Source organism: Pezoporus flaviventris, unplaced genomic scaffold (assembly GCF_033815535.1).
Source record: "Pezoporus flaviventris isolate CSIRO_AGI_PZ_B2104156 unplaced genomic scaffold, CSIRO_AGI_Pfla_v1 ptg000031l, whole genome shotgun sequence".
Lineage (NCBI taxonomy): Eukaryota > Metazoa > Chordata > Aves > Psittaciformes > Psittacidae > Pezoporus > Pezoporus flaviventris.
The window spans coordinates 57363904-57386521 of record NW_026892579.1 but is presented as its reverse complement, the minus strand read 5'-3'; the positions used below and the strand labels follow the sequence as shown (position 1 = coordinate 57386521).

Sequence of the window (22618 nt, the reverse complement as noted above, 5' to 3'; positions counted from 1 at the left end):
CAAAGATTAGACACTTCAGAAGGAAAAAACACAATTACAAAACACTGATTATCCCAGTACTTGTTGTTTTAACACAATAGTTGCAAGGCAGTGGCTGATGTGAACAATGATAATTACTTCCTCTTGCCTTTTGAATACAGGCAATTGCAGTAAAAGCAATACTTTACTGTTCTTAAAGCAATTCACGTTTATCTGTGTGCCTGCTGAGATATGAAGCACTCAAACATCAGAAAATAGATTTAAGATCTAAAAAGAAATGCATTGTTTTGCTTTTCTAAATTAATCACCAATAGCATGGCTTATGCTAGTGTTAAATTTAGACACAGCCATTTCTTGTATCCTTCTTGTGTCCTGGAAAAGACATGATCCTTTAGCTCTACCTGCTTTTCCAGAGGTAGCCCATCCTTGTGGTGTCTGAGCCACGTTCTGAAATAAATTCCTATATCTTTGCCAGAAGATACTACTTCTGAATTATTTCCTCTACCTCTTCAGAACCACTACACCCCTCCAAGTCACTGCATAAAAGGTGAGAGCTGGTGGAGCAGGGCTCCATGTCTCCTGCATGTTCTCACTTCCTAAACACATTCCCTGCTGGCATTGTGGGCACAAATGGGGAAAAAGACTGCTCCTCTAACTTAATGAACCAGCTGGGAGTTTTCTTCTGCAAAGGGAAACCTGCAGCCAACTCTTTGGATCACACAATCACAGAGGGGTTGAGGTGAGAAGGGACCTCTGGAAGTCATCTGGGCCCAACCCCTGCTCAGGCAGGGCCACCTAGAACTGGTTGCCCAGGACAGTGTCCAGCCATTGCCCAGCACAGATGAAGAAGAGCTGCTTTAAGCTGTATAAACATTGGAGAGAGCCCCAGATGCCAAATAACCTGCACATTTCAGCTTAATCACCTTAATTTCCTCTCCCTTTCCACATCTTTAGATGATCTTAAGGTCCTTTCCAACCCTAACTATTCTGTGATTCTATGATCTTCACTTGTGAAGCTGCTCTCCTTTTGGCTGGGGTTGGCTCCCAGTGAGGTGTGTGGCACAGTACGTCCACAGCAGATACCCTACAGGGAAGAGGAGAAAAAAAGAAGAGGCAGCATGACAAGTAACAGAGCCAAAGGCTTTGCTCCCAGTGTGTGCAACTTATCGATGTGAGGTACATGGGGCTCAGGATGAACCCTTTGGAGCAGGTCAAACCCCAGCATCAGAAGAATATATTTACCTGACACTTGTGCAACACACCACCTTATTGTATTATGCATTTGACACCAGCTGTCTACGGTATTGATCAAATTATTTGAAACTGCTGATGGAAAAGCTGTGACTTCTCTCTCTAAACTGGTTCCTGAAAAATAGCTTCAGAAGATACTTTATGGGTTTAGGCTTTCTGACGGGTAAGTTACGCATCCATGGCAGGACTCCCCCAGAGAAGAGGGCTGCGGCACTCTCCCTAGCAACTCTTCCTCAGAAAACTTAGGAAAGCAGATAAATGGCTTCATATTTTGATGTCCTGTGCATCACTGTTCTTTCCCTTTCCAATACAGTGTCAGCTCTGCTTGAGTATTAAGGAGGGAGGGTACCTGTAGATAAACACCCCCCTATGTGAACAAACATGGGCCATGGAGTGGTGTGACCCTCCTGGGAATTGTTGCTGCTTAGGAATGAAGGCCCTGGATTCAGCAAAACACATGCTAAACTTGAAGTGCATAAGCACTTACATTGGCCTTGCAGGTTTTGCTGACCTGAGGTGAGGACAGGGTCCTTTACCCCATGACAACTGCAGATAATGTCTCCATGATGTTCCCAAACCTCGTCCTCCAGGAAAGAGGAATTCAGTGTGGAAGTCACTACTAGATCTCTCAGGATGGGAGCCCACAGCATTAAAGTCTAAACTAAAGCATGTTGAAGTCAACACATACTCCTTGGCAAATACAAATGTTGGATCAGACCTTTAGCACATAACTAATCACTTCTTGAGTTGGGGACAGCTGCATGGAGTACTTGTAGGGGACTACACCAGAAAAAAGAACAGAAAAGCCCATACTTCCCAGTTAATAATTTGTTCACATGAATAATCCTCCATTGTGCAAACAATGCTATCAAACATGAGGATTACCATCCAGTAAAGGGCTGGAAGGATGAAGCCCAAGATGCGGAGTAAACAAAGTATGATATTACAGCTATTAATCTGTATTTATAAATAGGCAGGATGGCCATGAGTCACAAGGCTTCACTGCTTCCTGGGCTTATGAGCAAAACTGTTCTCAGTGCAAAGCCATGGTTCTATTTTTAAATACATCTACTGTCCAAAAAGTTATGGCTGAGGTTGTAACCTATCTGTGACTGGGTAAATAAAGGTGACAATGTGACCCAGGGCATAAAGTTTTGGCAGGAGCAAAGTGTTACTCTGTACAAGTCACTCTCCTTGATATCTTCTCAGCTAGCACCAATTTTGCTTTTTCTTTTTTAACATGCTTAATTTATTTTGCCTAATTCCCCCAAGAAAATCAAGTTTTATGTGACTAAGCTGTGTGTTTGTATTTTCCTTCTTTCCAGTACATTCTGAATCTGATTTTTGGTTTTAGACTATATTGCCAAAGAAGCAAGGACCTTTGGGATTTGTGTTGGGAGCCTCACATTTTATTCAGGGAGGTAGTGACCATGAACAGACCACATCTGCCCTACCAGGCGTCTTATGCAGGGCTTGAGCAGCTCGTACATTAGCATGAGTAGCCACTGCAAGGCAATCTGCTGGAGTCCTCAATGCCAGCCTGTGCACTGTTGGGTGTTCTGACAGAGGTAACAGTCTAGGCTATGAAGGAAAGATACCCAGGTTGATTTGTTATGCAAACTAAAAGGCACCACAGAATGAGAGGGAGGCAGAGCCTCCCCAGAGGTGTGATCTGCACAGGGGGCCATGGGGAAATCCATCTGGAGCTTGTCCTATGCTTTTTGCAAACCAGATTCCTGGTACCTGCAGGGATGTGAGACTTAGTTGCTATCTGTATTCCTATTTTTATTCTATTGTATTATATATTTTAATACTATTTTATTATGCCACTTGTTGGGATTTTCATGTTGAAGTCTGGAAAAAGCCCTGCACCACCTTGCCCTCTTACCTTACCAGTGGCACAGAACAGGATCTCAATGTTCTAGGGCACAAGGTGCACAGTCAGGACAAGAGAGGCAGAGTTCATGTGCCACTGCAGAGGGAAAGTCTGTATCATGAAGTTAGTGTTTAAAACACACAAGTGGGAAAGAGATGCTGACAGTCAGACTTTTTCAGCTTCACAGTCTGTAATATTTAATATTAAACCTTTTTTTTTTTTTCTTAATAGCTTTAACTTGGTTAATAAGTATCAAAACATCTGAGCAGTGCAGTCATTTTGTGCAACTGTATGAGTTGGAAAACCAAGATATCTTTGCTTTGTTTCTGTAATAGTTTGCAAAATGCTTTCATTATTGAAACAAAAAGGATTTTCTGAATATGTATTTTTGCAGAAGCATCTGCTGTGTGTGAAGTTATTAGACAAAACAAACCATAACTCTTTATTTAGATTGGAAAATATTAAAGATCTGGAAAATGCTGCAAAACAAAGTAAACAGAAATAAACAGGAAATAAGTGACTGAGTAGCCACAGCATACTAAGGTCAGTTCTCCTTACTTTGAATTTAAACTTTGTCCTTTCCCACTGTGTATTTTTTCCAGGAATTTTTATCTTGTGGTTTGTTGGTTTTGGTTTTTTTTTTTTTTTTTTTTTTTTGTGACTGCTGCTTTTCCTTCCCTGCTTTAATGGAATTGTTCCCTTCTGTCCTTTAGAGAGTTTGACACAAAGAAACTTTTATCTCTGCTCCACAGTCAGAAGTGATGATCGCTATACACAAGAGTAAGTCAAACCCTGGTTTGTTTACTGCCTTTTCAATTATTTTAATTCAGCCTGATCTTTGGCTTGGCTGAGGATGCTTTGCAGGAAATCCATGGGATAAAGGAATTGGAAAGATTACCTAACAGTATGTTGAGGCAAGGCAGTCCCCCTGTATGAGAATCAGCCTACTCCACTCAAAACCCTTCCAGTGATTCCATCTCTGTGTAGAAATAATGGCATTTTACATGGGCCTTTTTAACACCTATTGCCTAAAAGCCTCCTCATTTCACTCAGCACCTAAGACCCTTTGCAGATTTTGACTGCATGCACACAGTCCCCAGACCTGTCCCAAAAACAGAAACGCATTGAAAGATCACAGTTGTTTCTGTTGTTTTGATTCTCAGCATTCATTAATCTAAGAGATCCTATTGCAGCCTTTCAATACTTAAAAGGGGTTTGTGAGAGACATGGAGAGACTTTTTGCTATGGGCTGTAATGACCGGACAAGGGTAATGGTTTTAAACTAAAAGATGATAGACTTAGATTTGACATAAGAAATGAAGATGGTGAAGCACTAGCACAGGTTTCCTAGTGAAGCTGTGGCTGCCCCATCCCTGGCAGTGCTCAAGGCCAGGTTGGATGAGGCTTGGAGCAACCTTGTCTAGTGGAAGGTGTCCTTGCCCATGCCAGGACTAGATGAGCTTCAAAGGTCCTTTCCAACCCAAACCTTCTTTAAAGCTCGCTGCCAACCCAATCCATTCTGTGAGTCTAATACCACTGAACAAGGGTGAATGTTTAATCTGCAAAAAGACTTGCTAGTGTCATATGATTCCTGAATACAGTGCATGTTCTGAGCCACCAGGGTACTAAAACTCTGGTTTATTTTAATGATGTTAAAAAATGGTTCAGTTTTTAAGGGGATAAGTATTTGTGTATTGAGACTTTGAAAGGGAACAGCAGAAATAATTATAGCTGTATCTTGTTCTGGAAGAGAGCTGGGAAAACCCACAGGCTTACCATTAATACTAAAAGAGATGATTTTCCAACCCTAACTATTCCATGATCTATGATTCCTGCACTGTCATTTTACTCTTCATGCTAAGGCATTTATTTGTACTTTAAAAATATGGAAGTTTTGTAATACAATGTATAACTGGTCATAATTCAACACTAGCAGATTTTAAAGGCAAATACCTTTCCACTGTGGAAGTAGGTGGGTGCTATTTATGGAGAAGCATGCCCCTCTGCAACACAGTCTTAGCTCAAGACAATCGTTAACAAAATTGGTAGCAGCCTCTGACTGCCTCCCTGCAGATCCAAATCTGCAGGAGTTTATGCAGCACAGAGCAATGCAAGGTGCAACACAAAGATGCTTTCTGCCTGAATGATCTTCTAGAGCAATAAATGCAACTTAAGTCTTCCAAGTGACTGATGGTTGCACCTCAAAACTCAGCCTGGGACTGCAGCACAGCAATTTCTCACTGGGAGCCTTCCCTATCAATTACTTTAATCATTATTTCACCTGACTTCTCCACAGGGTAAGGTCCCAGGAGGAAGAGCTGCAAGTCAGAACGGAGAGTTATTCTTTTAGCAGTTGTTTTCCAGTGACTTGCAGCTTCCCTAGGTCGTGAACAGTGGCTGAGCTTTGTGGCTGCAATCTTGCCAGCAGAGCTGCCAGCACTGATAAAAGAGCCCTGCACATTTTAATTAATCAGACTTTTGCTGTCTGTGGCCTGTCTGTAGCCTTATCTCTGCAGCCCTTGCACACAGGCTTGGCCCAGTACGCTGTGGCACACTTTGACTTCTTTTGGCCTCACAGTTGAGAGCAGCTGGGGGAATTTTCAGCCCTTTTCTGTGATTCACAGGAAAAGGCACTCACACCAACCAACAGGCTAGCTTTGATATCTCACTACCTCACACTGCTTACAGTCTAGATTTTGCAGCTTTTATTTTGTTACTATTAGTCCTGGTACTTTTTTTTTGGTGAGAAAACCTGCCCATACTCCAATAGATTTTGTACTGTTTCACAAGTTTATCTATCCATTGCATGTCTGGGGTGAACCTGATAAACCAGTTTTTGCTGCTGTTAACGAATGCTACACATTGTTCAGCTGTACAGCATGTCTTTTATCACTGATCTTGCATTTTTATAGTGGTTGCTCCTAATTTTTAAAGCTTTGACTAAAATGTGAACTTGTGAACAGCTTCATGTGGAGACAGACTGTGGAGAACTGTCAGACTCAGCTGGACCAACAATATACTTGCAAGTAAATCTGGGTTTGTAAAACAAGGGATGTTGTCATCTTTAAAGTTACATATGCCTTTATGTATCTTCAGAAGTTTGGAGATGGGAGTTCGTACTTCCTTCCAGCAAGAGGAATTAAGAGTCAGAGCTTTCTTGTTTTGTATCTTCTTAGCCTTAAAAAAAAGGAAAAGTCTCATTTTGGACACTTTCAATCCTGTGTGCAGAATAGGCACATTCTGCTTACAAGAGCTATTGGCTGAGCATGACTGAGACAGCCAAGAATACAGATTAGGTGTAAAGTAACTGATACGTTCTTCTGTTTCCTACAGGAGTCCTCTTTGAGGTGCTTTCTGATAGCTGTCCCTGTTTGAAACCTGAAATGATAAATCTGTCTCTGAGATGCCTTTTTTACAATTCCATTGTTGCAGCAAGCAGTTCCCTGGCAGCTAAAGAGGATTTCAGTTCTAGCTGCTGCTGTCTCCACTTGTGCCAAGACAGCTCTAACATTCACCCAACCTGGCTTTGAATTGTTTCAGACCACGGATGCAACACCTAATTAAAAACAATAGTATCAACAACAAAACAAACACACAAACCAAACAAATCAACCCCCAAAACAAACACACACACACCCCCCTTTTCTGACAGAGAGCTAGTATAGCTCAGTGAAAGGTTAAACAAGGACCTGAGAGAGTACAAAGGGCAGGTGGGAGTGCAAGAGGAGGCATGGTAGAGCCAAAATGCTGCAGCCAGATGTCTGATTGGCTTTAGGCCATGGACACCTTTAGCTTCTCCTCAAATTGAGTTTTGGTTACAAGAAAGAAATTGTCTCCCTGGGTATGGTAACATTCCCAGAAACAACAGTGCCTTACACCCTGGGTTACCACAAGAGAATTGATACCTATTTAATAAGTATAAAAAGGAAGAAATATCAGTCACACAGAGAAGTCTGTACTTGTAAAGAATATAATGTCAATAACTAAAACTTAAAACATGTTTCTTTGTCACTGTAAGTATGTGCAGCAGATGGAGGAGAAACATACGATAGGAAAAGCTAAGTTTTTCCTGTATTGAATTTGAGGTCTCCCACTTACTTTCTCCATATAAGTATAGGCACACTTCAAGTAACATTGAGCATGGAAGGAGAAAGCTCCAATGGACAATAAGAAGTGTCATATTTCTCTGTTGGGCCCTTTGGTTTCACATGGGTACTGGGAGCACCACTGTCCTCCCCCTGGGGAAAGACTGGGAACCACCACACTGAAGCCCCACATTATCACTGGCCCTGACCTGTGGAGTCCAAAGGATGCACTTGCATCACTACTATTGTTATCTGGCAGAGCATAAAATTCAGCCTCACATTTTATTTAAAGCACAAACATGACCTTTGAGATGGGATTTTGAACCACAAACATCCTGCTGTCATAGGAAATCCCATCTCTCCTTATCTTAGGGCAGGTGTTCCTTCTGTCGAGATGGGCAAAAAGACAAAAAAAAAAAATCAACATTATCTGTGTCATATTCGGCAATCACCGGTGTTTCTCATTAGCTGACCACCCTCGTCTCTGACAGAGTGAAATGGGTGCTGCTGGCAAAAGGAGCATGGGAAGTCTTCAGTGCAATTTCAGAAACAACAAGATTTCAGAGACGACACCACACCACCACCATTTGTGCCAGAATACAAGAGAATGGCTTGTAATTGGCCTGCAGACAGAGCCAGGAGTTCCCAGAACACCACATACACAAAAATTGAACAAAAAAAGTTATGTATATAACCTACTATATAACTTAAGTTACATATACACATAATACTTACTATATAACTTGATTTGGTTATTTAAAAAACCCAAGGAAGATTCATATTAGATACTGGTTTCTGCTGTGGTAAACCTAGGTTTAATGACTTTGGCTAGTTGAAAAGTGGTGCTTTGATGGTGTGGTACTTCAGTTCTTTATTTAGGTCTTTCACAATTAAACTTCATTTATACATGTTTCATTTGAGAAACTGTAAACCAACTTAGATCAAAAAACAAATCATCCTCAGGCACCCTCACAGCTAGATTATAATATCTCTCATTCCTAATCCAAATCTAATTTCTGCAATATTGTATTAGCACCTGGGTTTGGGGTTTTTCTGGATCTGTTTGTTTTGGTTTTTTTTTTTGATGCTTTTATCCACCCTTCTGGTTTGTGGTTGCATTTGCTACCAGCATATCTAGTCCTTGTATTAGGCAATAATCTCCCCCAAACAAAGAGAAATCTGAGCTATTGCTGATCTAGAGTAGCATTGCTCTCCTTCCTCTACACCTCTTGCTTACCTTCAAGGCTTCCCTACTGTAAGTGTTTAAAAAGTCTTGAACACAGCTTTATATTCTTGCTTAATCTGTAATGTGTTTCTGTGCTCCCTGACATTTAACTTGTCCACAGAGAAAAATATATGATACTGTATTACGTGGTATATTAAAGAGAAAATGTCATTGCACAACAGGCCTTTTACTAATAATCCTTTCTCATCATTCTCTATGAGACTGAGAGGCTTGTGCCAAGCTAACAGCAGTTCTACTGTCTTGCAATTTTTATTCTTGCTTGATACCTTCCAGTCTCTTTGCATTTCTTTTCCTTGGTGCCTGTAAATTCCAGATTTCTCATTAGATAATGATACAGCAATTCTCTCAGTGCCAGGGAAATGGTCAGAAGTGTATTTTCAAGAATCAGTGATTTTGTAGAAAGATTAAAAAAGAGCTAATGAGATACTGCCTGCCTAATGCTGTGCATTCATTTACATATTTTTACCAGCTATTTTTATTCACAATAATCCATCAGAGCTGAAACAACTGCAGAAAAATCAAGTGCAGTAAACCAAGGAGTGCAATTCATCTGAATACACACAGCTTTCCTCAGCTGTGAGCGCTGGTGTCAATATAACCACTTCACTGGAACTGATAATGCAAACTATGAAGGAGGAAGAAGCACATCTATAATTCAATGTTCACTTTCTAACTACTTATAGTATGAATGAAGCTTGATTTACAGGTTGAATGTATAATTCTGGCAACTGAAGGAAATATTACATTGGCTACAGAAATAGACATAAAACCTCAAAGGCATTTCCTAGTGCCTTTTTATTGTAGGTTTGCTAGTGTATTCTACAGATTAGCCTTAACCACTTGCTTCCAGCACTTGGGCAGGTATTCTTGTCATTTACAAAACAACAGACTGAGGAAGTCCCACCAGGCTTCACATCTCAACTACTATAGCCTTAAGGCTACTTTGATATTCCATCTATGGCACAAATCGCCTCCAACCCTCTCTGCTTCATACCCTACATCGTGGCTGGGAGCAAGGTCCAGTTTTAAAACAGCTTCCACAGTTTTGGGGAGGCTGCATGCACAGGGCATCTTTTAGCTCTTTTGCTTCTGCTCAGCAACTTCACCCACAACAGTATCATTGCCAGGACAAAGCAGTCTGCCAGACAGTACTGGCTAAGTACTAGTAATTCTTAGTAAATTACTATAGTGGAAAGGGGAAAACATGCTTTCCAACACATGCACACATTGTTTAAACAGTTTGTGTTTGTACACTGGAAACAGATCTTGCAGCTTTGTGTTTCTGGATTTCTTTTTGACTTTTGCAAAGAGCAACTCAATTCAGCTCAGCTTGTATGACATAAAACCTCATTTCCTTTGCTTTTATTTTGTTGCATTGTAAACAATGAAAGCAGACCATCAATCTTAACTTTTTGGGCAGATATTTAAAACTCCTCTGAATTTTATAAACTCATTTATGTGCTCTAATTACTCTACAGTTTAATATTATCTCAAGGAGTAGCTGAGACTTGCCTGGTGCGTCATGGCAAAGTAAGACCTTACCTGATCCAACCATATTGAAGCAACTTCTTAAGGAGGAGGAAAGTAAAAAAGGACACTGGCAAACTTAATTAAATGTAGACTTTTTTCAGCTTAAGCGAAGACATAACAGTATTTTCCATTCCACCCTTTTCCTACTTGCTCTGCACTGAGCACAAGCTTAGTCATCACTCTTAATTAGCAGGTTTTGGTTTATTCAGCAAGACCAAGGAGTGCAATGGAGTTATTTACAGGAATTAAGCTATTAAAATTTGTATTTCAGTGAAAAGCTTAAGAGCAAAGCAAGACAGGGATCTCACAGGTTGAGACAGAGTAGAGAGCAGAACACTTGGCTCAGCCCTCGTGATGCAATCCTGGTAACATTAATGGTTTAGAGAAAGGAATCGTGCAGCTAACCAAAATTTCTTCCCTTTGAAAAGCCTTATCAATTACACATTGAAGAACATCATCTCTGATTTTGACAAACTCAAGTTACCTTTAAAGAAAAAATTAGTCCTTGAAAGTTGCCATGACCAATTAATGCTGCACAGAATCAGCTGTTTCTCTTAACGCAGCACAAAAATTCATATTAACATTCTTTCCAAATGAATATATACTATTTTAAGATACCTGAAGAATTTAAAAATGATTTGACCAAATTTCAGCTTTTAGCTGAAATCAACCACATGAATTTACAAGGGGAGAGAATTCTCTAAGCATTTCAGTTGAGCTCATTACAGTAGCTTCTGTTATCTTAGTGAAGAAGCAGGGAGATGTACATCTTAAAGAGAATGAACACATGAGTATTTCTTACATCCATTTAGGGTCTGAATTGCAATTTTTAGCTATAGTAAATTATGGTAGGAAATGCACTAATAGTTTTGATCAGATAAAGGCATTTTTGAAATAAACAGTAGAGCTGAAAGAGACCAAGTCTTATACTAGTAGGTTTTATCAAAAAATTAATGGTACAATTTTATAAAATGATTGGCACCATATTACATTTTTGTAAAAATGTAACACACCAAAGCATGTTTGAAAGTGTTCAGTTCCATCCCAGCTTTACAACAAATTACTTGAACTAATAAATCTTAAAAAAAAGGCAAGAGAAAACCAGTAGGCAATTACTTTCCTAAATAGTATTTTCTCTAAAGTTTCTTCTTCCCTTTCCTTCAGCTGGGTACACCTGTAGGAGTGATGACTTCTAATGTTTACTTAATTACTAAGGGTTTGTAACTAGAGTAGTTCCCATCCGTGTTTAACAAGATCCTCATTTTCCAACAAGCACTTTTCACCAGCACTCCCTCCTCCTTACCCAGAGGAATTCCTCTTATTCTTTTGGCTTCAAAATAAACTGCTTTCAGCTTTTGCTTTTACTGCATACCTTCCCCTACCATTTTTCCTTTAAGCAGGGTACTCTCATGTTGCAATGATTACATAAAGACCTCAGCAATTCAGATATATTACATACTTTTCTAGTATAAACCATCTGATATTAACATTCATTTTCCCTACAACACCCAGGGCTGTATCACAAATTACTTATGTCTAGATTTGCAGGGGATGGATTAATGGAAAATAGCTCTCCATTTAAAGATGGATGGAAGGAAAAGATAAAGCTGTACCTGTAAAGCTCTACTTGTAACTGTGCTAACTCCCAGTACAAGACAGGATAAGTGGTTTCTCTGCATACTCAGACTGCAGCTTCTTTGTTAGCTCACACAAGTTGTATAAAGCACAAGCAAGTTACTTACCAAACTATTAATGCAAGTTTATTATTAAAGGACAGGCCATATTCTCACAACTCTGTAACTCTGCTACAAAACGGAGAACAAGCTCCCTCAAAAATGCAGAGGAAAATCATTTCCCTTTATTTGCTAACGCTTTGTTGGGTGAATTCCAGTGGGATACTATTTTTGTCATAAAATCAGGTCTCATAAAGGCCAGGAGTTCCAAACACAACACTACCTTTTAGTGCAGCAAATCTCCCTGGAGTCTTTACCCAATGGTCTCAGGTACCCTGAAACAGAGACAAATACCATGCTTAAATTTTGCCTGCGGCTTCAGAACTCCAGTGTGGGCATCCCCACATCGGGTTGCCTTGGTGCCATTGCTATGAAGACATGTTTTCAGCTATACCATGAATGACAGCTCTCTTGCCTATGGAGCTGGGCTCATGGGCAACCGGACTCGCGTAGAGGAAGAGGCAGAGCCTGCATGACAGCAGGGGACCTTCCCGCGAGCCCCAGCCGAGGTCCGTGGGGACCCTAGGCACAGCCCACTGGCAGGGCTGGAACACTGGCACAGGGCCTTAGGAAAATGCACGTGGAGAGAGACGGCCACCGTCAAATCCACTAAAGAGACTAAAGCCTTTCAAGACAGGCATGCCGGCCTCCCCCTTCATACCACCAAAAAAATCCATTGCATCCCTGGCGCTATGAACTCACAGCCTGCCTAAGCCACTGAGACTCAAGGGTAACGCAAGAAAACGGCTGCCTGTCCCCAGCGCAGCCCTCCCGCTCCTAGGCTGGGTACTAGGGCCCCAGCTTGAGGTAAGGCAACCTCCAGGGTAGAAAGGTGCTAATGGAAGCTCACCTCACCTCAGCAAGGCCTCTACCCAGCTCGGCCCATGCGTGTACGGTGGGGTTGTGCGTCGGCAGCAGGGGACGGTTGATGCTTGCCCTTGAGGAGACCCGAGAGGGTCGGTTTGTCCCCCGGTACCGACAGAGCACTGAGGCAGCTGGCCCAAACTCCTCGCAGGCGGTACCGCGGGGACAGTGCTAGGCAGACTGCTATGGGGGAATGGCTGTAGCCTAGCACTGAGGAGAAGGAGAAGACTGGGGGCAGGCAACCACAGGCCAAGACCCCCTTCCCCCCAGCTCCCTTCTGGCACCGCGCCTTTCCTTAGCCCCACCCCCTGTGCCTTAGCCACGCCCCCATATTAGCCACGCCCCCTCAGGCGCCGCTCGCACCCTGCCCTGGGCTTTCGAGGAAAAGCCCCGCCCTTCCTGCTCTCTTCCTATTGGCTGCTGCGGGGAAGGCGGGGTCGAAGCCACGGGCTGGGACTCGCAGCCTGGGGGAGGTTACGTGAGGCCACTTCCTCCGCCCCGCCCCGCCCCTCCGCGGTGCGGCCGGGGGCAGCTGGAACCGGTTGGCGGGCGCGCCGCCCCCTCCCTCCCCTCCCCTCCCCTCCCCTCCCCCGCGCTGTCAGGTGTCCCTGGGCAGTGGCCGCGGACCCCGGCCGCGGGAGGAGGGGCTGGGAGCCCGGGCGGTACCTCCCGCAACCCCGCACTGAACGGGTTGGGAGCCGGGAGCGGCGCGTGGACAGGTCAGCCCGTGCCGCCGGGACGGGTGTCGCGGAGGGGCTGTGTGGTGGCAGGGAGCGGTTGGTCGGTGCTTGCTGCTGAGGAGGCCTGGACGGGTTAAGGGGCTGTGGGTTCGCGCCGCGGGGTGGGCAGGGCAGGGCGGCGGGGGAAGCGGTGTCGCGCTCCTCGGGTGTCGATTGGTGTGTGGTGACTGCAGGGCAGGGATGGCGCTCGGCCGTGAGGGCAGCCGCGGGAAGGGCGTGTGGCTTTCTGAGGGGGGTGACCGAGGCGGGGAGCGAGAGGCCGCGCTGCCCGGGGGTGCCCGAGGTGCGGCGGGGGCACCGTGCTGCTGGCGCTGCGGTGGAACCGGCACCCGGTGAGCGTGGCTTGGCGGGCCGCCGGCCGCTCTGCTTATTTACGTCCCCGCCGAAAGCTCTCGCCCGGGGCGGTCCCGCGGCTGGTGCATTATGTAAGCGGCCGCGAGGCTGGGAGGGGGCGGGCCTGGGGACGCGGCGCGCCGCGCCGCCTCCCGGCCAGCAGCAGGCCGCTGTGCGGGGTGTGCGGGACGGCAGCCTCCATCGGCGGGCCGGGAGCAGTCAGTAAGTCACCGTCAGGGCGGCGGGGTGCTGCTGGCGGACATCCTGCGGCACCGGTCGGCTCCGCTTGGGGTGTGTGCGCCGATCCGCTCTGCTCTTTGTCTCCGCTTTGGACTGGAAGGAACACTAGCAATGCTTACGGCTTGCGTTGTAGTACGCTTGATGCCACGGAGACTAATATAATGTTAGATTAACTTCATTACTTGCTTCCTAACCAGGCTGCTGCAGGAGGCACAGATTCATTTCTTTATTGTTTCTTCTTTTTCCTTTTCAATCGGTCTTGCAGGGTGTTTGTGTTTTAATTAAAGCATGTGGTGTTAGGTGGAGTTTAGCCTTCAGAGTATTTAAAATGTTAATGGCAGAGTGTAATACTTAAGTGAAATATTTTTTTTATCATAAGAGATACTTTTCCTTATAGTTTTTCATGTGTTCTAGCACTGTTGCCTGTAAAATAACTGTAGAAAATACAAAAAAAAATAATCGGGGGGGAGGGGAATACCGTGTGTCTTGAATAGACGCTAATAAACTGCCACAAATACAGCCTTTGAAAACCCTTTAAAAAAAGTTGTTTGTTGCTGTGTTGAATACTGAGAGCTGTGGGGGGCATTATGAATCTTGCTTGTCTATGTCATTCCTAAGTGAAGAATATTAATGTGATCATAAAGAGCTTAATTGCTATCTTGTTAAAGATCTTGTCAGGCACGTGTTAATAATGAGCAACACCTCAGCGAAGAGAAATCAAACTGATGCTGGTCTGGTTTACTTTAAGAACTTTGCAAAGCTGCTATGACATAGCTAAGACAGAAGAGTCTGCTACATGGACAGGTATTTAAAACATGCTGAAACCCATTAAGGTCTTGTTACTTAAAACAAAGTAGAGGCATTCTGGGCAAACATAGTATGTCTGGTAGGGTTCTTATGCTTAATTACCAGGGCTGGCTTGGCTCTGCAAATGGGTAGTTAAATTGATACTGAAAATATCATCTTAAAGGTATTTTTGTATGCTAATTTGATGCTGTTTCAGAAATAGTACTTAGGCTTTGATTCTTTCTAAATGTCAGCATAGCTCTATTGGTAAAATTCCTGCCTTTGAATAGGATGTGTCCAGATCTTACATGCAAGTTTGTTTTCTGTCCAGTGTTAATACTGCAATGCAGTATGAGAGCTTCTGACTTTGTGACCGTCCTTTCTCATGCAGTCAAGGTGCAGGGAGGGGAAAAGGAGAAGGAGAGGGCAGGAAGAACCTTCTGGTTGTTTGAGTGAAAATGAAGGAGTTGGTGCTGTAATGCTGTTTCTAAAAATTCTTCACTTGTTGGAGTGAATGTCCTGACAGGCATATCCTCTGACCTTGTTCTAAAATCCAGGTGTTGTCAACTATTGTTACTTAATTTTATTATGTACCTAATTTGTTGCTTTAGATGTGGTCTGTAATATTCTGATACCTTATTAGGACCAACCACAAGCAACAGCATCTGTTCCTCATACTACAAGTTTAATTGGATTTGATTAGATGTCATTTAAATATTAAAGGTATAGTCTGAAGTAGTATTGCTATGCTCTAGGGTAATTCTGTGAGTAAAAGTGACAGAACTGAGTCTTAAACCAGCAGTTTTGTGTGGTGAGCCTCATCTCTATTCAGCACAGCCCTAGATCCAATGATGCATGGTGGTGGATTTTCTATTGCTGCATATAGTACAGCTTTCAAGAAGGCAGAATATAAGTGCAGTACCTTGTTGTGCAGTGCAAGGTAGTGTTCATATGCAGGCTTCCTGAGGCAGGGTGCAGGGAGCTGTGGTGCCCTTCCTTGGCTCCACTCTTGCCAGCATGCACTCTCAGATGTCGAATGACTTGGCTGATCCTGTGGCACCTTTTCCCTGTTTCAGGCTGGCACTAGACCTCTCCTTGGTGTTGATATGTCTCATAAGTCTGCTTTTAAGGTGGAGAATGCCTGCTTAAAATCAGAAAAATAAATCAAAAATAATGCAGCCTTCTTGTCCTTACATTTTGATCTTTGAGTGCAAAAAAATAAATGGGAGTGATATTTTGAAATAATTGAGCTTATGTTTGCTTTTTGCAGTGCCAGTAGACTGCACTGTGATCTGTGATGAAATGTGTGCTAATGGTATGGAACAGCCTGTTTGTGCACAGATGGTCTTTATTTTTCTGCAGATAACTAAGCAAAGTTAGTAATACAGCGGTTGAAAATATTCTTACAGTAAGAACCAGATGTTTGAAAATACTAAAATGCATTCCAGGAATATCATGGCACCTAGGTACCAAGATCTCTCATTTTAATTGAGAAATGCCATTAAGTACCTATAAAAATGTATATGCTTGGCTATCTTTAAAAAATTCACCCATTAGAAAGATACTTTTATAAGTTGCATTTTACTGTCATTGAAAAATCTATATTATTATCCAGTCATCCTTAATGTTACCCAAGAGAGTTTTGGGTTCATAACCTTACATCAGAAATTCCTATTAATTGTTTATTGGATAGCGTTTTGGGGCTTTTTGAGGGGAAGAAATGTCCCACAGTATGTTTCTGTGTAAGTCTGCTGCTTTTTGGCTTTCTCGTCAGCATTTTGCCACATGCTGGTTATCCTCAATGGGCTAAGTCCATGCAAAAGGTCATGGTCTCATGATCTGGGTCATCTAGATTATAGGAGCGTAAATGAAGCTGTTTATACTCCCATTAGCTGCATCCTAGAAAGGATAAAACTTGCAAAACTTTGGATCCCTTATGTACCAAAAGAGCAGCATTTTGTTTCTCTTTTTTTTTTACAAGTTCTGATTAGTTAATGGAAATGTTCCCTGCGGGTACCCCCAGTTTAGAAAGCTGGCGTGGAATTTACTGAGGCTTGGTTTGTCTCCCTTCTCTTCCACCATTAGATGTTTATGTATATTTTTCCTTCTACTGCTAAGTATAACCAACCATTCTGCAGCCCTTACAGCCAATTCTGTTGATAAAGTCAGCTTTTCATTCAGATCTAGCTCAGTATAGTTGCTTAATTTTGAAAGCCTTCTGTCAATACAGCAAAAAGAAAGTTCAAGGCCTTCAGCTGTGTAAGTCTCTGCAGTAGAAAAAAATGATCACATCATACTTCAAGCCTGTCTCAAGACACTGTTTTGACACCATTATAAGTCAGATCCTCAGAAACCTGTTTGAGTTGCTTTTAAGAATCTCCCTTGTTGCTGAGGGAGAGTGTGTCATCTGGCTTTATGAATGCTCTGAATTTTTGAGTCTAAAATTTGTTCAGTGTTTGCAAGCTAGGCTCATATTGCAGGATTGTCACAGATCGCTTGGTGTATGTTTATCTAAGCCTGAAATACTGAGTACAAGATACGGGACCGCAAGCAGCCCACACCTCTTAAAATACATTGATACCTCTTAAAATATATTGCAGAGGTTAAGGAAATTAAGGCGTGTGTGCATGTGTGTAAGCTGAAGGGCTTTTTTATACCACCAAACCTGTAAGCCACAAAGTTCAAATGAACTTTGATCTTGGAATTATTAAATGAAGTCTGTGTTCTGGTATATTTTGACTACAGTGAAAAATTGTCTTGCCCATCCATGTTGACCTTTGCTACCTTATTTTAGAGGGGAGCTATGACATTTTTGTGCTGTTTAGTAGTAGATTGTCTTATGCCAGAAGGAGGGTCTGAAATGTCATCTTTTCACTTCTTCCAAGTGGTTTTAGAGGTCCACAGCTGTTTGCCTGCATCTTTTAGAAGTGCCCTTCTAGAATCAGGACTGGAGAGCTTGTGTTTAATGTTATTTAGAGAGATACATCAACTCCTGTTGTTCTTGTACTCCTTCAGGTACCCATGAGGAGGAGACTGTGAAAGGAAAGCTTTATGGGCAATATTAGAACAAAGAGCACATTTTTTTCTCTTCTGTTCAACCTGCTGGGTACTGTGCTTAAAATCTTCATTGGTTTTCTTTTGGGTGTATAAAGGCAAGTAAGTGGATTTCTAAAATTGCAGCATTCCCAGTTGCTTTTCTTCCTAAGACTACAAGGAGAGCTTTGTGTTGTAGCAGGGGAACCAAGATTGTACATGATCTTAGCTACCAAGCTGATCTTGCCCCTGCTCTGGAAGCCTTGCAGACAGCCAGTGGGTGAGGTTGGTTGGTGGGCAGGGTTACCTGAGTCAAGCTTTTAAAGGCAGGTTAGTACAGCGCCAGGACTCAGAGTGCTGCTGCTGTGCAGTCACCATCTCCTTGGGAAGCCTCCAGAGATTGAAAGGTAAGGGTTTGCTTTGTTTGAGGAGAGTGAGAGAGCGTTGGAACTGTGACATGGCAGAGGAAAGAACGTGTTTTTGTTGGAACAGCAAGAATTAAGGTAAAGAAACACTTTGGGGGTTTTGTTGTTGTTTGTTTTTGTGAAGTGCTGATACCATTGTGTGAATGTCTACCTGGGTGAGACCTCTTTCCCATGAGGAAATGACCTCGATTCAAGTGTTCATTTCTTGCTTGCATGTAGTTGCAGTCTGTAAAAGCTGACCAAAGGGAGAAAGAGGGACACAGGATGAGGAGCAATTGTTTGCACCTCAGGTAGCATTTGGGTGTGTGTAGTTGCAGCAGATGTGAATACAGCTTTCATACTTTTGAACCCAAAGTTAGGTTTAAAATGGTTGTTGCACAAGGACTTCTAGTTTGTAAATCTGCTTGGTTGGCTTTGTTAATAGTTGCTGATTAGGAAATGTTTTAATATTTTCAACGTAACTCTTCTTAACTTGCTTCGGTTCCCTTAAGCAGACAGTTATGACCCCGTCAAGCTGAGGAGTCTTTGCATTCTCCCAAACAGTCCATTTTTACAGATGTGGGGAGTGGAGAGGATTTTCTTGTTCTTTGTCAGCTCTTTTGGTGAGGCAATGCTGAAAATCTGAAGGAAGAAACATAGGATTTAAAAGATTGCCTGACACCTACCGGCCGGAGAATTTGAATGTGTAGGATTTCTTACCATTGCCCTCTGGGAATTAAGTTACTTCCTTTCTTAAGGAGCCATCAGTAGCTAGACAGCTAAACTTAGGCTTTTTTACTCCTTTTGTTGCATTGTGTCTTTATAGGTGTATGATAATACACAATGTATGCGTTTTGTTAATGAATCAAGCCGATCTATTTTCTTTGCTGTGTGCTTCTGCAAGAAAAGATGTTTCTTCAAAATGAGGGGTAGTACTTAGACCCTAAACATGGATGTAAGTGCAGTACCTGTAGCTGCAGTTCTGCTAGAAAAATCGGCCCTGTGTTTGGTGATGTAAACCGGAGTTTTTCTTCTCCTGATATACATCCTTTAGGCAGGTTGAGTGGGGCTTCGAAATAAAATGCCTTTTGGGCAGAATTTTAGACAGCTGTAGAAAATCAGTTTATCAAAGTCTCAATACTGTTAACTACTGTTATATAGAAGACTAAATCTTCTGCCAAGTGGTTTAAAAAAGCCTACAGATGTCTTGCAAGTAAGTGCACAGAATTTTTACAAGATAGGTTAAAAGCTTTATAGACTTAACAGGGTTTCAGATTTATTTTTTTTCTCAGAATGGATGGGCAATTAATTTGAAGGCAGGCATACATGCTGGCTTTTGTCAAGTTTGATTTTAAGTCTTGGGTGACGTAGTTTAGTGCATGGTATCCCTGCCCATGGCAGGGGTGTTGGAGCTAGGTAATCTTAAGGTCCTTTCCAACCCTAACTATTCTCTGATTCTGTGTTGCATGAGCTTTGGAAATAGTGTTTTTTACAAGGCAAAATCCTATTCTTGCTTTGGGGAAGTGGGTTCAGGCTTTATCTGCCACTTACCTGCTGTGTTTGGCAAGGAATTTTTGCCTACCTCGTGTCCCCTTTGGCTTCTCTGCCTTTGCAGTTAAAGGGTGTCCAGGTAAGGACAAGTTGGTGAACGCAGCCAGGGCCCTCAACTATTCAGTGTCATCATAAATGCGCACTGGTAGTTTATATTCTCTGTTTTAAACTGAGCATTTTTATGTCATGTGGGACCAGTTTCATAACTCCAATTATAGTTTCAGCACTGAAACATGCTGCACTTCTGTGTCTATATATAACTGCTAAAAATAAATGCTAGAATGTGTCACTGTTAATGCACAGACCACCTAATGACACACATGTGACAAAGTTTGTAAAAGGTGTGCCCTTCATGGAATTCAGGTTAATTGAGATCGTTTCCAGCTTCAGTAGTTTGGGATTTTATCATTTACAGAAATGTTACTCATAAAAGATTACATGCAGAATTAGGATACATGACCACAAGCATCTATACTGCTGCTATTTTCTTGCTGTAGTTTTAGCACTGAAAAGTCATCTCCCTTGATGTGGGAAGAATGACATAAGGGAGAGAAAAAGGAATATAAAGGCAGCAGTAAAAGGGATAGATTGGGAGGAAGAGAAGATTCAGAAAAAAAATTGTAGGTGTTTAAGCATCTTTTAACTAACTGATTGCCCAGGAAGAACAGGGATTGATTATGAGATATCCCCCCTGCTTGGTATATCTGACTTTCTATAGCTTTTTTTGTTTTCAAGGCATCTGTTAAACTGCCCTGTGCCCTCTCAAGACAAGGGCTTGTAGCAGAGCTAGTGAAAGGTAGTTTTGTTTTTTTTTCTATAGTGCTGTTAGTTTTTCTTGCCATTATTATTAAAGCTGTTACTGAAGGAATGCTAACCAGCATTGTACTAAAAAGTGCCTTTTCTAATTCAAAAATAGCAATAAAAATGTTCTAATAAAGTGCTTTTTTTTCTGTGTTTAAAAAATAGCAATAAAAATGTTCTACTTGTTTGGTTTAAAGCAAACCGAAACCAAAAAAGCCCACAACAAAAAATATGCATACACCCCCACACACCTCAGTGATATAAAGAAATGGATTAGTTGAGAGCATTGCAAAGTTAATTTTGCATATAATTAGTATGATTATTTTGTAGCCCGTGTGCAAAGGAATATACTTGTGTGATGAGAGTTAATCTAGCAACAACCAGGCTTGGACTTTGGTATGATTTCATAAATAATACAAAAAAGATGCGTTACATCAATAATGTTTCTGCTGTAATAGGGAAAGTGGGATTCTGGCAGCTTTTTTTTCCCATCAAGTTACTGTGTATTGGAGGAGTGTAGAAAATTGAAGTGGGGTCAGTCGTCCTACTGCTGCCCTGGCTGTAGGCAGTCCATTCCTGCTGCAGTGTTTTGAAGACTGCTTAGTGCTTCTAGTTGCTGGTGCTCCATGTGAAAGACTGGAAGTATTGGTAGGTAGGGAGCAGAGTCCAAGGTGATGAACACCACCATGAAGGTGGTAGTGCTTGTCTGTGAAACCTTGCTTGTGTTCTGAAGAGAATGCTAAGTAATAGCGTAGATGAGGCAGTCAGAAGTTACTGCTTGCCAGAGGTCATAATCTTAAATGTGTTATAATTTCCAGTGGCCTCTTTGGGAGCAAAATCAGTCAAAATCAGCTTTTGAAAATCTTAGCTGAAGACTGGTAAATGTTGCATGATATTGATACTTCCATATGGTATTTGATTTAGTAGTCTTTTTCTTGAGCCAGTGTTGCAACAGTGTCTTCTGCAGCAGGATGTTGTTTTCTGTGGCTGCTGCTGGTTTTAAAGCCTTCTCTATTTTCACTGTTCACTCACGGTAGCATCACTAGTGGCTCATTTCCCTATAAGTGGTGGGATTTGTGTCCTCTTATTTAGGACAGCAACAGATGTAGTGCACTGTTCCTGAAATGCAATATTTTTTTTCCTTCCACTACAGGAGATTTTAACCATCCTGAGGCGAAAGTTCTGCAGTTATGACCTCTTCTCAAGTCACTTTTGCAGTAAGAGGACCATCAGTGCCAGGTACTTAAATCATGCTTTCTCCTTTTTATATGTGGTTTAAGTAGAAGAAAACTTAATGCTGAAAGGCTGCCTTGTCTGTTTTCCTCAGAGGAAAAAGAACATGTCAGTTCAAACACAAAAATGAATCCTTGTACAATACATTAATTAAAAAAATTCACATAGGAATTTGAAAATGAGATTTGGGAATTAATTTTTACCTTTTTCTTCAACAATCTCATGGTATGCTAGGGATTTTGATGCTGAAATTGTTATTTTTAAAAGCAGTGTTCTGTCTGTAACTTTTTATTTCATGGAAATGAGTATTTATGTTCTGATCCAGGCTCGCCAAGCATGCATTGACCTGTTCAGGTTTTTAGTCTGTGTTGCTTCCACAGTTGCAATGGCACTGGCACTAACAAAGTTGACTGTGTGTGTATAACTTTCTCTTGTACTGATAATGTCCACAAAAAAAAAAAAGTAGGATTAGGGAGAAATAGGTCCTGCCTCACTAGCAGGTTATGGAGAATTGCCTGGAAATACTCACCATATGTATAGCATAAAGAGGTGACACTGAAGGCTGCTTCTGCTCATGACAATACTGATACTGCTGCTTTTGACTTGGGAAGAAGAGCTTTGAGATGCAGGCAGTGGCGAGATGTAGTCCTGTGAAAGAAGAGAGGCTTTCAGAGCTATCAGCAATTTTACAAAAAGCAAAATTTTGCATTATGTAGAAATGTCATGTACTGGTTGGCAGATCACCATGGTGAGTAGTTAGCTGGTGAGACAGGACACTGTCCCTTCCTGTTGATGTCAAAGCCAGGCTAACTGGCAGGATGAAAGAGCATCACCAGCATAGGAATAATGCTTTGACTCGCTCCCTCTTGCAAAACCACTTTGAAAGTCAACATTGGTGATGAGCTAACATAAGGCTGTCGCATATTTGTGACA

The 22618-nt window shown here is 42.2% G+C and overlaps 2 protein-coding genes across 6 annotated transcripts in view; one reads left to right on the top strand and one right to left on the bottom strand.

The window, feature by feature from the left end:
- The window catches only part of SHLD1 (shieldin complex subunit 1), a 74302-nt gene extending 61621 nt beyond the window's left edge, over positions 1-12681 (bottom strand). Inside the window, exons 1-2 of the mRNA XM_061461413.1 lie at positions 12556-12681; positions 11924-11975 (exon numbers count right to left, since the gene is read on the bottom strand). The gene's annotated coding sequence lies outside the window, so the exon portion shown is untranslated. The remainder of the gene's footprint in view (positions 1-11923; positions 11976-12555) is intronic.
- A 1228-nt stretch (positions 12682-13909) lies between these two features.
- GPCPD1 (glycerophosphocholine phosphodiesterase 1) overlaps positions 13910-22618 on the top strand; it is a 42747-nt gene continuing 34038 nt past the window's right edge. For 2 of the 5 annotated variants that reach the window (XM_061461400.1, XM_061461399.1), the window contains exons 1-2: positions 17827-18103; positions 21609-21691. In XM_061461400.1, coding sequence (XP_061317384.1) covers positions 21643-21691 — 49 coding nt within the window. In that variant the 5' untranslated portion in view covers positions 17827-18103; positions 21609-21642. Of the gene's footprint in view, positions 13929-17826; positions 18104-21605; positions 21692-22618 lie in introns of those variants that run through there. The other 3 variants (XM_061461397.1, XM_061461398.1, XM_061461396.1) reach the window with 3 other exon arrangements.